At 45.0% G+C, this 15,252-nt stretch overlaps 2 protein-coding genes across 3 annotated transcripts in view; one reads left to right on the top strand and one right to left on the bottom strand.

The window, feature by feature from the left end:
• PLEKHH1 (pleckstrin homology, MyTH4 and FERM domain containing H1) overlaps nt 1–1,392 on the top strand; it is a 47,812-nt gene extending 46,420 nt beyond the window's left edge. Inside the window, exons 27-29 of the mRNA XM_030452267.1 lie at nt 138–224; nt 772–918; nt 1,216–1,392. Of these exons, the coding sequence (XP_030308127.1) occupies nt 138–224; nt 772–918; nt 1,216–1,392 (411 nt within the window). The remainder of the gene's footprint in view (nt 1–137; nt 225–771; nt 919–1,215) is intronic.
• Nucleotides 1,393–6,177: 4,785 nt separating this feature from the next.
• Nucleotides 6,178–13,117, bottom strand: PIGH (phosphatidylinositol glycan anchor biosynthesis class H). Of its 2 annotated transcripts, XM_030451786.1 has the most exons (5): nt 12,732–13,117; nt 12,198–12,254; nt 10,809–11,018; nt 10,107–10,190; nt 6,178–7,946 (listed from the first exon to the last, which is right to left on the bottom strand). In XM_030451786.1, exons 1-5 carry the CDS (start codon nt 12,906–12,908, stop codon nt 7,842–7,844), a joined length of 633 nt encoding a protein of 210 aa, XP_030307646.1. In that variant the 5' UTR covers nt 12,909–13,117; the 3' UTR covers nt 6,178–7,841. The 2 variants fall into 2 exon arrangements, with proteins under 2 accessions (XP_030307646.1, XP_030307645.1); XM_030451785.1 differs by lacking the exon at nt 12,198–12,254 and having other exon boundaries at nt 7,836–7,946; nt 12,732–13,012.
• Nucleotides 13,118–15,252: the final 2,135 nt, after the last annotated feature.

A 15,252-nucleotide genomic window follows, 5' to 3' on the forward strand; every position in this document is an offset into this window, starting at 1 on the left:
GTAATAAAAACATCATACCAGTAAGCCTCTAGGATTCTCTCTCATCTTTATTTTGTTCTTAAAACCCAGGATTTATGACAAACATCTTTGTGTAGTGGTCAAGAAATGTCTAAATGAATAATTTTTGTTTTCTCTAGCCTACTTTGCCTTCATCATTAGAAGATGGTCCAGTCTGGATAGCTGTGAATGAAGATGGTATCAGCATACTGGAATATAACACTATGGTATGGTGAGGAACACAGTTTAAGAAAAGTAACTTACCTCCCACAGAAAGACATTTTCCCAAGTCCACCTATAGTCACTTAAAGTTTTTCTTTAACTTCAAATGGATCCAGAAGTTAATTTTTAGAAGTCAGAGGTGAGGGAAGTTAGTGCTATATTTAAACGCTACATAAACAAATTAAAATTACAGCTACAGGGCAAGGTAAGGTTTCATCAAACATCTAACTGCCTCTTGGATGGGCAGCAAACATCCTCATACATCTTGCAAAATCTCAGTGGTACGTGCTTTACTACCACCCTCTGAGATACAAAGAAGTTTGGACTATTGCTCTGAAGCAGTGAGGCATAGAGCAAGCTAGGAGAAAACTAGAAATGCAATCCTCCTTTGAGACTTCTCTGCCAGCTATTACCTATAGAGCCAATTACTTATACTGCCTATTACTGCTGGACATCTGGTGTTCTTGCAGTAAGTAGCAAATATATTAGTTTAAGGTGGCCATTTTTTCTTTTAAAGAACTATGACTCTTTCAAACTCTCTGTTGTCTGCAGCACTTGAAGGTCTCTTATCCATATTCCTCTGTGCTGACCTTTGGAGGCTGTCGAGATGACTTCATGATTGTAGTCAGTCAAATGAAAGAGAGGAGTTCTGGAAAGAACAGCACTGAAAAACTCCTTTTCACAATGGCAGTTCCAAAGGTAATTACAAAATGAACAGTGAGTTCCTTTCCACCTGGCAGCATCACAGATGAGCATCAGGTACAATGGTGCTTCTGGCTGCTGCACTAGTTATACACATTCTGAAAGTCCCTTGCAAGCTGGAACCTTTAAGCAAGAGACTGACTCTACCTGATTCTTAGAGACAGAACTTAATTTCAAAACCCAACAACCCCATGTGAGAAAGTTGCAAAAGTTACCCAGTCAATAGGTTCTAAAAATCAAAGGGCACTCTTACTTCTCACTGACCTACAGTTAATCATTTTCCTTTTTTCCTAGATTGTTGAAGCAACACTTCTTATTGCCAGCTATATTAACTACCGTTCAACACCTCCACTCCTGTCTTCTACACAGCCCTCCCAAAATAAAACGTCTGCCAACAAGCTCTGGGAAAAGGAAAGTAGGTGCTTTGTTCCTTCTGTGCCCCGCAGCACTAAGGGGCCCACCCTGCTCTGAGGGCTCATTCCCAATGACTTTGGGGATTTTGGAGGGTTTTATTTGCTTTTGGTTTGTAAGGCGTTTTTTTTCCTTTTTTTTTTTTTTCCTCTGCTCTGCACTGAGTTGCAAACTGCTATGATTTTGATGGTTACACACCTTACTTTAATGCACACCTTTGTTCTTTTTCCATAACAATAGACAAAGCTCCTTAGTGTGAATAGAGGCAGTGTCCCTCCTCCTAAAAAAATCTGTGGAGGAGTTTCCTTTCCATGTCACACTCCATCCAAAGTACCATGCCTCAGGTCATTTGCTGCACAGTGCTCTGGTCACATTGGAGCTGCTCTTTTTCCTTGCAGTCATTCTTCTTCCATCTCCTAACCTTACTGCTTTGCTTACAAGCACGTGGGATTTATTTGATCCCTCCCATTTTTGGCTTCACACCTGCCTTCAGATCACTGCACACCATGTGTCTGGAATCTCAGTCCAGAGATTTGAAACTGGTTGACCTCTTTTCCTCATCATAGCTCCCTTCAGTTATTATTATTTTCCTAACTTGCTTGCTTTTTACCTGAATTAGACTGCACCCTCTCTGAGGCAGGTTTGAGTGGTACATTGGCTTGAATCTGACTGAAGTGGGCTGAGCACACAGTCTTATTAAAAGTAAAAACAGGTGGTAATGGTTACTGTGACATCTTGCAGGAACCCTGCACAAGGAAGCATCCTGTTGAATACTGCCCGTATCAGGAGCTGCATCTGAACCCAGATAGACACTGGGAAGGCTATTACCAGAGTGTAAAGATTAACATGATGTAGTGTAGTTTAGACATCACTTCATCTCTGTGCTCTGGTTGTGAATAGCCATCATATTAAAGTTTTTACCAGTGTTTAAATTCAGTCTTGCCTCTCCCAGAACAACTATTAAGAGAGTCTTTTTGCAGAGACTCTTAATAGTTTTTATGCAACTGCTCAACATAACCAAGATGACAATTTAGTTTTCCCTAGAGCTGTAACGACTCCTCCCTTAAACTGGTGCCAAAATTGAAAGACAGAAACATCTCCAGGCATGAATGAAAAGTAGTGAGATACTATTCAGAAGGAAGAGGATCTAAACTGACAAGAATAATTCTGGTACAAGTTAAGGGTAATTTCAGATCTGAAATAAGAAGTATAGAATAGAGCTCAGTAGTACTCAAGAATATTTTCAACTTTAAATGGTGGAAACCTGGTGTCTTTGCATGTTGAGGACTCTGAAAGACTGAGACTGCAGCAGTGTCAGACGATGTTCTGGTTCCTACAGGACTGATGCATTTGAAGAGCTGATGCAGTTCTACACCATAGATGAACACCATTAGGTCTCTGCCTTCAGACCAGCATTTTCAAAGGCTTGGTTAATCACTGTTGTTGATGTTTCAGGATGTGTTTGAAACTGCACATGATCTCAAAGGAAGACAAGGCAAGCAAACATATTTTCTGTCTTTCAGCAACAGGAACAAATCTTCCCAAACCCCCAGTCCAGCTCTGCCATTCTGTCTTGACAGAAGCTGCTGATTTCAGACTCCTGCTTCCTTCACACTACCATAGTGAGTCAGGAAATGTGTACTCAATTATCATTCTTCAGACCTCCCTAAAGAATGGGGTTTTTAAAATCTGTTTCAAAGGGATTCAATAGGATTGAGAAGGTTAGTGGATTTTACATAAAAGAAAACCAGCAGTTCTTGAAAAAATATTTCAACCTGGCTATTTGAATAAGAAAAAAGCTTCCTTAGCTAAAAAAGCTAAGGAAGAATAATGGCACCTTGAAAAGTACCATGTGCAACTTCATAATAATTAGGCATTCATGGGCAACTGTTCCAAATTAAAACAGTGTGAATCCAACCACTAGAAAGTTTAGTTTGCTATTGCTGAATTCTATTTGCAAATGAACAACCCAACCAGTGTTTTTCCTCCCTAGTACTCACCACCAATGTTGAAATATCCAACTAACTCACACACAGTGGAGCTAATACTTCAGAAAGTTCTTGTTTCATATATATGGTGGGTGCAAAGCCACAAACTAATAGATAAGAGCATGGGACAGACAAAATTAATTTTAAACAATCTCTTATAATTTATAATATTATACTATCATTTTTGTAACATTTAAAAAAACAAAAAAACCAAGCCAAAAACCCAAACCCACCCCATGATGGGCTGTGGAAACGATATGGCACACACAAGCCAGGAAAATACTATATGAATAGAGATCTGATTTACACATACTGTAACATAATTATGAATTTAAGGACCATCCCTTAAAATTACAGAAAAGGGTGGAAGCTTTCTGAGACAAAAACAATTTTGAGAAGACATTTAGTGTTGTTTTTTTTTTCCTTAGTTATTTTTAAGAGACTCTGTATCCTGATTGAGTGGTCAGTATGTATTTTTCCCCTCTCACACACCATCAGTGATCTTGTATCACTGTGAATAGAGAGCATTATTCCTCCTCACTCAATCATCTGTGCCTAACAACTGCTCCAGTGGCTGAAGGTGTTTGGCAGCCTGCTTCTTCTCTCACACCAGTAACAAAGCTGCTTCAGAAAAAGCTGAGCTGGCATTAGTGCTGGGGATGCTGAAAAGCATAGAGGTCTCCAGTTCACAGTTCAGAGGCTGCACTTAGCAGTGCTAACATTCATGGCTTTAGAGACCTGGATCATGGCAAACAGGAAGGAGAGACACTGAGTAAGCAGGAGATGGCCTGAAGCTCATTATTTTCTGACATAACTGCACTTTAAGTTTAGAAGCATGGCACATAGAACTTTTTTTTTATTATTTCTTATAAATATTCACCAATACTTGAGTATTTCAGGGACCACCCCACTCTGATGGATGCACATATACCTCCTATTTATACCTTACCTGACTTCAACCAACCAACCTTGTGTAGATAGGTATGTTTTTGTATGATTCTTTGGTAGAGAAAACAATTCTTATTTTAATCAGTGATTTTGGCAATTGCTATTGCTGCAGCATAAAATGAGATTACAAAAGCCTTTGTTTTCCTAAATGCTGTGTGTATGTAAAAAGATGGGAGATACTGTGAGATTCCCTTGTTCTTAATAAAATACAGTTATCATGAATAAAACTGTATTATGCTCAGAATGAAAGAAACTATTTTAAAACCAAAAGAATTTTGATATAAACAAAAAAATGGACAAATGTGTCTGATATCCAAGTTCATAGCTGGTGCAAACCTACCCTATTCTGATTCCTTGTTTCTCTCTGCTGATCCTTTGATGTGGATGACTGAAGTGCACTACCATGGGCACAGGATGGCCACAGACACAGTCATAGAATGGTTTGGTTTGGAAGGGACCTTAAAGATCACCCAGTTCCAACCCCCCTGCATGGGCAGGGACACCTCCCACCAGACCAAGTTGCTCCAAGTTCAGTCCAGCCTGGCCCTGAACACTGCCAGGGATGGGCAGACACAACTTCCTCGGGCAACCTGTGCCAGTGTCTCACCACCCTCACTGGAGAGAATTTCCTCCTGGTATCTAAATCTACCCTCTTCCAGTTTGGAACTGGTAACCCTCATCCTGTTATTACTTGCCCTTGTAAAAAGTCCCTCCCCAGCTTTCCTGTAGGCCCCTTCAGGCACTGGAAGGCTGCTTTAAAGGTCTACTGGGAGCCTTCTCCAGGCTGAACAACCTCAACTTTCTCAGTCTGTCTTCATAGCAGAGCTGCTCCAGCCCTCTGATGATCTTCGTGGCCCTCCCCTGGACTTGCTCCAACAGCTCCATGTCCTTCTTCTGTTGGGAACACCAAAACTGGACACAGTACTCCAGGTGGGGCCTCATGAGGGCAGAATAGATGGGGAGAATCACTGGCCTCCTTTTGATACAGCCTAGGGTATGGCTGGCTTTCAAATGATGGCTCAAACAATCTTCCAGACTTCCTCCTCTGACACAGCCACTTGGTCAGTTCTTCAATGCACGTTCTCAGGACTTCATGGGATTTTTATAGCATAGTCAATGTTCCCACCACACTCTAAAGCTCAAACACTCTGTCCACTGTGCTGAGACACAGTTTATTTTCTGATGTGTTCTCCCCACTGCTTAGCAAATCTTCCTGCTGCTATAGGGCTCTTCTTGAGCCCTTGAGCCTTGACCACTTCTCCCCCCCCCATGAAGGAACAACCTGGATGAACGTTTTGAACTGAACTCCCCCATTCTCAGTCAAAGCACCTTGGCTGTAGCATTCACATGGTCATGCTTCCAGGGCTGTTAACAGCCAGCTTCTGATCCACCCTTCCCAGTTATGCCTGGACTTGCATCAGGGAGCAGCTCTACTTACTTCAGAGACCCATCAACTTACATTAGAGCAGCACTTAAATTAAAAATCTGGCCAACCCCAACATTTAAAATATTTATGAGAAATAAAGCCATTAAAAAAAAAAAAATCTAGACAATGTTACGCCTAAGCCAGCAGCACATCCCCAAAAGTCTGCCTTGGCCAGCCAAAATATTTCCTGTGGCATGGATTAACCTGTGACTTGCAAACTTCATAGCACCACAGAAAAAAACCCATTTTATCTCTACCATATTGATGATGGTGTGTTGCCATCAGGTTTTAAGTACAGATTATATAAATTACTGTAGTACAGCACTGTATGCAATGAAGCATGACCCCTTGGCTCCTGCCAATTGGCTGGTTTAGCTCATTTTGATATTTTAATTGTCTCAGTTACATTGCTAAGGAAAAAAAAAAAGAGAGAGAGAAAAAACAGTTTAAAGTTACAGTAACTTTTAGCTCTTCAACAAAGAAGAATTTCCCAACCTTAAGTTACTCCCAAGAGCACAGCTCAATAAAAATTTATTCATAGTCATTACCATAATTTTCAACAACACATTTTCCTCATATTCCCTGAGGAATTGATGTGGCCTTTTTAATGCAACATCTTTTCCATGTCCTGTGTCATCATGCCCCTTCCCCATTCAGAAATGGGTCCACATTTTCTCTGTTTTCCTTTTGCTACTCAAGTGCCAACATGAGCCCTTCTTGTTGCCTTTGATATCCTTCAGTGGGCTTTGTCTTTCCTCACCATAGTGTTGCTATATTCCTCCCATGTCACCTGTCCCTGCTTCCAGCTTCTGGGTATTTCCTTTTTGTGTTTGAGTTCTGACAGGAGCAACTTATTCATCCACACACCATCCTGGCATTTTCCTTGACTTCTTGCTCATTGGGATGGACTGTTCTTGAGCTTGGAGGAGGTGATCTTTGAATATACACCAGCTTTCTTGGATCCCTCTTCCCTCTAGGTTTCCATCCCATGGGACTCTTTTGAGCAGATCCATGAAGAAGCCAAAACTGCTCTTCTAAGTTTACTTCATTAAACGTCATTAAATGCAACAGAATATTTTAATTTGTTACTTTTTTTCTGAAATTCTCCTGTGGACTAGAAAGTTACCACCCTACCCTCAGTTTTGGTATTTAGAGTGGTGTATTATTTAAATAAATAATCTTTTAAAAAGCCAAATTGAAACAAAGAAAATGCACATTTTTTGGCAGTTTGTCCAAGGTTACATTTTGAGTTTATCAGAACTTTCAGACCCACTAAAGAGTAAACGTTTGATGCATTTTTTTTTTCTTCCTTTGCTCTATGTCCCTATTATTCTTCTCTGGAGAGGTGTTCTGGGCTGATGTGGTGCCGGTTTTGAAGAGCTGGTGGTGAGGGGGGCAGGGATGCCCTCCGTGAGAAGCTGTTGAAAGCTCTCTCGGCTCCAAAATGTCCGTCCCTGCCTCAGGCCATCAGGGACAATGGATGTGCCTCTGCCATTAACATATTAAGTAAGTGGAAAAACCCGGTGATAAAGAGCTCAGAGCAGGGATGGGGAGGAGAGAGCCACACCAGAGGGGCGCAGCGCCGGAGCAGAGAGATGGAAGGCCGGTGAGGAAGGAGAGGGAGAAGGTGCCCTGAACAGAAGTGCCGCTACATCCGGCGGTGAGACCACTCCCTGTTCCCCTGGAACCCATGGAGGATCCCATTGGAGCAGGTGTGGATCTGCAGCCATGGAGGACCCCATGCCAGGGGAGGTGAGCACTCCCCAGGCAGCCCGTGGCTCTGTGGGCTGGAGCAGCTTGCTCCTGTAGGACTGTCCCTGGCAGGAGGGACTCAGGTTGGAGGGGTTCGTGAAGGACTTTGTCCTACGGGAGGAACCCCAAATTGAAGCGGGGAAGACTGAGTAATGCTTCTCCCTGAGGAGGAAGGAGCAGCAGAGAACAACCTGTGATGTCCGGGCTGTAACCCCGCTCCCTGTCCCCTGTGCTGCTGGGGGTCGGAGGGGCAGAGGTACCGGGAACAAAGTGATTTGGGCCCGGAAAGAAGGGAGAGGTGGGGAAAAGGATTTAAGCGCTGGTCTGTGTTTTCTCTTTGCCCTGTTTTGATTTGCCGTGTGTCTCTCCGCAAGTCCTGCTGCCTTGGATTTTTTTTACTCTTTTGTATCACTCGATTGTGGAGCTGTCTTCTTCTGCTCCAGGATTTCTTGACAGCTTTTGTACACTTCTATCAAGCAGTCCAGACGTGGCTTGGAGCTCTACAATTCAAGTCAAACAACAAGAGAATGAGGCTCTGAACTGGCTTCAAAGGAGCTGGAAAGTGCTAACTTTCCACTAGTGCCATTTGACAGGCAAAGAAAGAAAACATGGAGATGGCTGAGGTGAAGCTGACAATCAGAAGCAGATAGGTAGGAGGAATGCAACAAAAAGGTATTTAGTTATCTTTCTCACATTAAGTTAATGGAGAACAGATTTCCTTTTTACATGTTCATTGAGAAACAATTCAGAAAACTCCAGGTGTTTGATGTAAGCTGGTGATACAGGAATGCAAAGCTATTCCATAAGCTGTACCTGCTCTGTGAAAAAAAATGCCAGTCCCTAATGCTGTCAGGTCAAAACACGCAGCACCCTTCTGCTGTTTGTCTGAGTCAACAAAGCAGTTTTCCTCTTTCTCTGCTCTTGCTGCACATTGACAGCATGGAAGAAAATCCACACCTTCCAACCCATCAGCTCTCCATGTGGCTGTACCTCCTCTAGAGGCCTACCAAAGTGCATATTTCTGTACACCATCCTACCTGACCTCCACTCTACCTTCAGGACAGGGAATTTAGACACCTGACCCTTGGCCTCTGCTAGGACTGTCAACAAAAGGACAACAGAAGGTTAACTGAAAGCATCAATTAATTTCACACAAACAGCAAACAATGGTCAAAGTATAAGATTCTTCCACCACTGCTAACCTAGATGAGATTAAAACCAGCAAGGAGATGAAAGTTTCCCAGTCCCACAGTTCTTATGGTCCCATGACTTTTGAGCTCCTAGAACAGCATTACTGTGTAAAGTCCACCAAACAACTCTCCTTGTAAGTGTTCTTTAAGGGAACATTAGGTCAGTTCAGCACAGAAGTGCTCCTGGGCCCAGTGATGCAGTAAATTGTATTTTTGAAGGCTGACATAATTTAGAGGAACCCGGTAAAGGAGACAATTTATTTAAAGGAGACAATAAATTTACTAATTACCACACCTTCAAAGCTAAGTAGCATACTAACTTATACATTCAAGTGAGAATTACTGACAGGTAATGAATTATAAACTGACACAGCTCTTTCTGTGCCTTCCTTGCTGGTGGAATCAAGTCTACCAATGCTCAGATATTTCCATGGAAATAAAACTCTTCGAAGTCGCACTAGGGGAAACAAAAATAAACTACACTAATGCCTTGCAGCCTCTATGAAGCTGGAAGGAGCAGGTATAACTAAAACCAGGTTCCTGAGTGCAGCCAGGATTACATGTTCACTTCCAGCAAATCCTTTCTTTTCCCCCCTTGACTTTGTGTGACATATTTCATTTATATTACTGTTAGTAGATGCCTTTAGAATTGTGGAACTAAGTTAGCAGCAAGTATCAGTGGAATAGTCTATTTATACCTAGAGGTACTTAGCAGAAGATTGACTGTGTCCAGTCATAATCTGGATGTGGACTCCAAACTGACAGGTCACCAACATCAGGTGACTTAAGAAGGACAGAGAGGGCTGTAAGCCTCAGCAGTCTTATCATGTGAGGCACTTCTGCACTGCTTACCACCACTCAAGGACCAGGGCATTGCTGTGTTAGGCACAAAGAATATCCATTCCCAAAATGGCATTATGAACAGGTTAGGAAATAAGAGAAAGGGGAGACAGGGTGACACTAAAGTAAACAAGTTATTTTACATTAAGCAAATTGCTTACAGCTTGTACTGTGATCTTTGTCAAGGAGTGAGACAGGGGAAGTCACTTGAATGCCAAAGAGGCTTTTATGAGCTTTTTTGGCACACAGGGCTGAGAGAAAAATCAACTTCAGAACACAGTGCTGCAGTTATGATGGTAACACAGAGCATGAGATGACACAGAGGGCTATATGAATCCTCAGAGTATCCTACATGAGCCAAAGACTTCTACTTCATGCAGGCTTCTGGTTGGGTCACACAGCTCCTATTCTTTGTATGAAGAGCAAATGAAAAAAAAACATCCCTAGGACATAATTCAGCGAGAATTCTCATACCACCCATCCCACAATAATGTAAGACCCAACTTGAAGGCCCAGTAAGGGAGAGGCAACTGTAATCAGAACCTGTAGTGGAATAAAGATACACTTGGACAAATGGAACACACACATAGGATGGAGATCTGGATTTCTCCACCATCCAGTCAAACTCACCTGAAAGAGTGGCACAACCTCAGATATTCCCTGAGGATCTCCAGGGTCCTGGAGGAGGATGCATAGGTAGTAGATAACTTTTTGCTGCAAAACAAAATCACCAGAGTTTGAAAATGCTATGAAAATGCCTGCAGTTATCACAGGAACAGGATCTGTTTAAACTGACTGGGCTGTAGGCAAATCACCTCAGGCCACAGTCATGTCTACAAATTTGTATCTATAGCATTCCTCCCTTCACACACATTAAAGGAAAAAAACTTAATTTTTTTTTTTCTAGTAACTTTGTCACCTGAAAAGAACCACAGGTGCTGGAAGGGTGAAGTCTGCTTTTCTACAGGAGCTTTGCAGAAAACCCCAGAACTTGAAAAAATCATCTCTTCTGTTGACTTTCTTCTTATCCCTGCCTTGACTATGTACAGAGTTTGGCATCAGGATTTGTAAGAAAGAGTACAACACAAAGAACTAACACCACTAGCTCAGCGTTAGTGGCATTATCTATGGGATGGATTTGCCTTTCTGAGGTGATTTGCTTGGCTTAAGTTCTCCTTTAAAGGTGAGAAAACAGATAGGAAAATAAAAAGAGAAATCTGAAACAGATGTCAGTGAACCTCTGCTGCATTTAAGCTCTCTGGTAAGTCACACTCATGAAAACACACTGGATGTGAGCCCCCAGATACATAAGACAAGAGACTGCATGATTACCATGTGGATGGCTTCGTTGATGACCACATCCTTAACTCGACTCATCTCAATGAAGGTTGTGCTCTCTTTCCCTGAAGCATAGGATGAAGTCACCTGAATCCCGAGTGAGCCAATGACCAGCAGGGATTCCTGGTCAATTTTCACAAAGTGCAGGTATATGATCAGGCCAATTAGTGTGATGAAGATAGCAGCAGAAAGCACCAGACTATTCTGTAACACAAGCCAAGGAAAAACAGAGCTCTGGTCTTAAAATTAATTGAACCCAACTTTAGACAAAGAATATTGCACAATAAATTATTATATTTAAGCTACAGTTATGAGGCAATCCTCTTATTCACCTCTTTTTATCATATGTGTAATGAGATTTAAAAAACACTGGTGGTTTTCTTCTTACATACTGCAAGTCTAAATTTGTTCAAACCCCACCTCTCTTCCTGCCTTTAACACCACTCCAGAGAGCATTTGTTTTCTCCCATGCTTTGCCTAAGGACAAATATCTTTTGCATGCTGCACTCTTGGGACTGCTGTTACATAAAATAATATATAACTGATGAAAATCAGTAATAAATCCTAGAGGTCTGCAAACCACAACCTACTTATGTAACATTTTAGAGAGCTCCAGGCCAGGCACCCATACGTCAGAAGCATAACTGACCCTTTGCAAAGCACCAGAACTCCATGGGCTACCACTCAAGCTGGGCTTGCACCACCATTTGAGGTAAAGAAGACATGGGCACAGTCAAACAGAAAGGATACAGGACTTCTCTGAAAGTTTGTTATCACAGAAAAAATCCAAAACAATAACAGTGCTAAATTACAGACACTGGGATCCACAAAAAGAGAAACTTCTAGATCTGGTTTTCTGGCAGAAAGGAAGGACTGAAGTCACTTGCACATGACTGCATGAGCATTTGTAACACCAAGGACGAAGACAGTGGTAACCTCTGTCTGGGGTGTATGCTTTTGTAACAAATAAAATTTAAACACAGATTCCTTTCATCTACAAGAATGTGAACCATCTTTTTGGATCAGAAACCTGTCAATTGAGTCATGTCACAATCTCTGTCTTCATTCCTTGGGAAACATTACTGACAAAAATTAAGAGCAACAGTCATAGTGTTGGTCTTGATGACCAGTGGTTCTTCAGTCAAGCTATTTACTTTAATCTGGAGACAACAGATCTGGATCTAGAGGCTGGTCCTTTTCTGCAAGTGTGGGTCAACAATAAGACCACTAAGTTAATACCTGTGGATTTTTCAGCAGCTTTTAAATTTGCACTGCCAAGGTCGTACTGCCTCAGATGAAACGTGAAGCAAGTAGATGCTATTCACAGTGCAGTGCTCTCTGAGTCACTCAGCAACATCCCTTTGGGGATCAGCAGTCACTCACCTTCTTCAATATATCCCTTATTCCAAATTCCTGCAGTTCATCTCCCCAAGTAAACGTCTGTTATTTGGACTCAGAAGAATGCATTAGGCATCCCTCAACACCCATATTCAACACCCAACACATCTATCCTATTCAGCAAGAGGCTGCAAACCAACAGAGGCATCCTAGAACCCACCCCCAGGCCACAGCCTGTGGACTCTTAGCCCCTGCTTAGCACAACTCTCTCCTTTTCACCATATACTGTTCACGAGCCATCGCCCCGGTGTTCCTGGAGCGTGGAGGAGGCCCAGGATACACGGGCACCGCCTTCCCACCGGCTGTGGCCACCTTGTTTGGCTCACCTAATCCACGCCCCTAGAGCAGGTCGGCAAGGACCGCGTAGCTCCCTCTGGAGCCGCCCACAGCCCCCGCTTGCCCCCTGGTATTGCCGCGGAACACAGCCTGACGGGCACGGCGATTGGAGCCGCGGAGAGGTGTGAGGGGCGGCGGGAAGGGGCGAGTCCGGCGGGCCGAGGGGCGGAGGGTGTCGGGTACCTCGCTGAGCACGAAGAGCCCGTAGGCCGCCAGCCAGACGGCGGAGGTGGCGGCGCTGAGGGAGCGGAGCTGCAGCCGGGGGCAGCGCACAGACAGCTCCCGGCAGGAGGCGCTGTGCTGGCGGCGCCGCAGCGCGATGGGCGCCCCCGAAGCCGAGCGGTACCGCCGCTCTTCCATGCCGCCCCCCGAGCGGTACCGCCGCTCCTCTATCCCGCCCCCTGAGCGGTACCGCCGCTTCTCCACACCGCTCCCGGAACCGCCGCGCAGCGGCCCAACCCCCTCGGGTGCTCGGGCCGGGCCGCACAGCCACACGCTTCCGGCGCTCCGTTCGCTCGCCGCGGGAAGGGTGGGTGCTGCGGCGGGGGGCGGGCGTCTCGCCGCTTCGCTCCCCGCCCTCCACACACGGTCGCGGGGGGTCTGCGAGCCCCGTCCGACCTACGCGGAGGGCAGCGCGAAGCCCCCGCGGGGCGGCGGCTGCCGGGCGGGGTGAGCGCGGCCGAGCGGGAGGAGCCTCGGCGGAGGTGAGGCGGGGGGAGCTCCGGTCCGGAAGCAGGGGTGTCACCCCGGGGCAAATGGCGTCTGACCCGCAGCACCCCGCGCCGTGGCCCCGCTCTACCCCGGGGCAGTGCCACGGTGTTGTCTCGCTCGGTTAAACTCTCACCTTAGGCCTGATCTACATCGGGAGCTCCTGCTGTTGGCAAACGCTGGTAATTCACTGCTGGCTCCCTCTGTGCTTTTAATAACATTTGGAAACAACGCAGGTTTTACTGATGTATGTCTCTTGCCATGATGAAAAGAGACTAGGTCTTTCCATTTGTCTTTTACCAATCCTTACTGCATTAATGTTTATTTTTGTATCCTTTATTACAAGGTCTTTGGGGGTGGTTGTTTTTCAGTAATGTTTTTTTTTTCCAAAGGCTAAAGGAGTGTTTTCTGTTTCTTTGCTGTCTATGCACATCATAAATTAGAAACCTGGCTTTCTGTACAGAGACTTAATAAGTGTTTGTATTGTGTTCTCTTTAATACTTCCCAATTATTATTTTTAATGACTTACCTGGCACTGACATAAAGCTACAGCTCTGTAACTCACTTGCCCTTTGTTTTTTTTTTTTATTATTCCCCCTCTCCCACAGTCCTGGAGTGTGCCCGTTAGCTTTAACTGCAGATACAATCTTCCTGTGAGCAATTCACTCCATTTTGTGGATCTCAAAAGATAAAAGGTAAGCCAGCCTGCAGAGGAAAAAATAACGGCAAAGAACTGCAGTAAAGCAGGGAGAAAATGCTGTAGTCACAAAGAGAGTGCAAGAAGTTTATAGATGGAGTGGAAGTGGGAAAAATCCAATAAATTTAAAGCAGAGATACAGAATTTTTAAAAAGTGAAGAAATATTTGAAATTACAGGTGTGAAGGAGCTTTGGTTTGACAATTGAGATGGGGACAGGGAGAAGTAACAAAAATGAAGTAGGGTATAAAAGAAAAAGCAGTATGAAGAGCAAGAAGTGTGAGCTTCTGGAAGAGTGGTCATGGTAATTCACCTTAAGAAAAAGACATAGGAATTCACTGAGATACAGAGGTGAGGACCTGGAAATGTTAAGAGGAAAAAGCAAAAGACTGCACGGAGATGGGGTTTTTTGTCTCCAAGTCCTGCTTTAAACATGTTTGCACCTTGTCATTATCTTCCCATGAACAGTGACAGACTTTGTTTCAAACCCATAGGTAAGGCTGCACATTTGACAGGAGTCACGTTACCTTGACACAGAAGGGAAAGATGGGGACATTTGCTAGTTTTTCAGTAATTTCTTAATCTGTACTGTGAAAAGGAATGGTAAGAGCTTTCAGAACGTGTGTGTAAGTATGTCAGGCAAAGACACCCTAAGGTCAGGTATTCGAGGCAGGTGCTGGAGGGGTGGCTTTTTTTAATCCGTTACCAAGGTTATGAGATGAGAAGCTTCACCCTAGTTTTTCTCCAGCGAAGCCAAGGAGTAGCCTTCCTGCAGGGTGGCTCTCGGGAGCTTAGTGTGGGCATCCAGAGGGCAGGGCTGAGCTGGTGGTGTGTCCCCGGGACAGATCCACCATTGCAGGCCGTGGCCTGGTCTCTCGGTGGCCGAAGAGGGTTGGGGGTACCAAGAGAAGGGGCGTTCCCTGAGACCTCTCCCAGCGAGCAGTGCCGCTGGCCCTGGGCCTGGCCGGTGCCCTGTCCTCCCGGCACAGAGCCGCTGTCCCGGGGGACGGCGTGGGGGAGGCCGCGAAGGGTCCCCGTGGGCATCGCGGTGAGGCCGCATCGCGGTGAGGCGGCGCAGCATCCCCGCGGTCAGTGGAAAATCCCCGGCCCGGAGGAGGAATAGAAAGAGGGGGGAGTGGGGAGTGGGCCGGGCGCTGCGCGGCGGGAGGTGCGGGTCCGGACGCCGCGGGGGCGGAGCGGGGCGGGGGCGGCTGCGGAGGCTCCGTTGGCCGCCGCGCTGTGCCGGGCACGCCCCCTCCTCCCCCGCCCCTTCCCCTCCGGTCATCGCGCGCTTGACCGC

Source organism: Calypte anna, chromosome 5A (assembly GCF_003957555.1).
Source record: "Calypte anna isolate BGI_N300 chromosome 5A, bCalAnn1_v1.p, whole genome shotgun sequence".
In the NCBI taxonomy this organism is placed as follows: domain Eukaryota; kingdom Metazoa; phylum Chordata; class Aves; order Apodiformes; family Trochilidae; genus Calypte; species Calypte anna.

Coding starts and splice junctions, on each gene's coding strand:
- PIGH (XM_030451786.1), bottom strand. CDS start 12,908: ATGGAAGAGCGGCGGTACCGCTCGGCTTCGGGGGCGCCCATCGCGCTG. Junction 12,255..12,731: donor GGCTCTTCGTGCTCAGCGAG/GTACCCGACACC, acceptor TCCAAATAACAG/ACGTTTACTTGGGGAGATGA. Junction 11,019..12,197: donor TAAGGGATATATTGAAGAAG/GTGAGTGACTGC, acceptor CTTGTGTTACAG/AATAGTCTGGTGCTTTCTGC.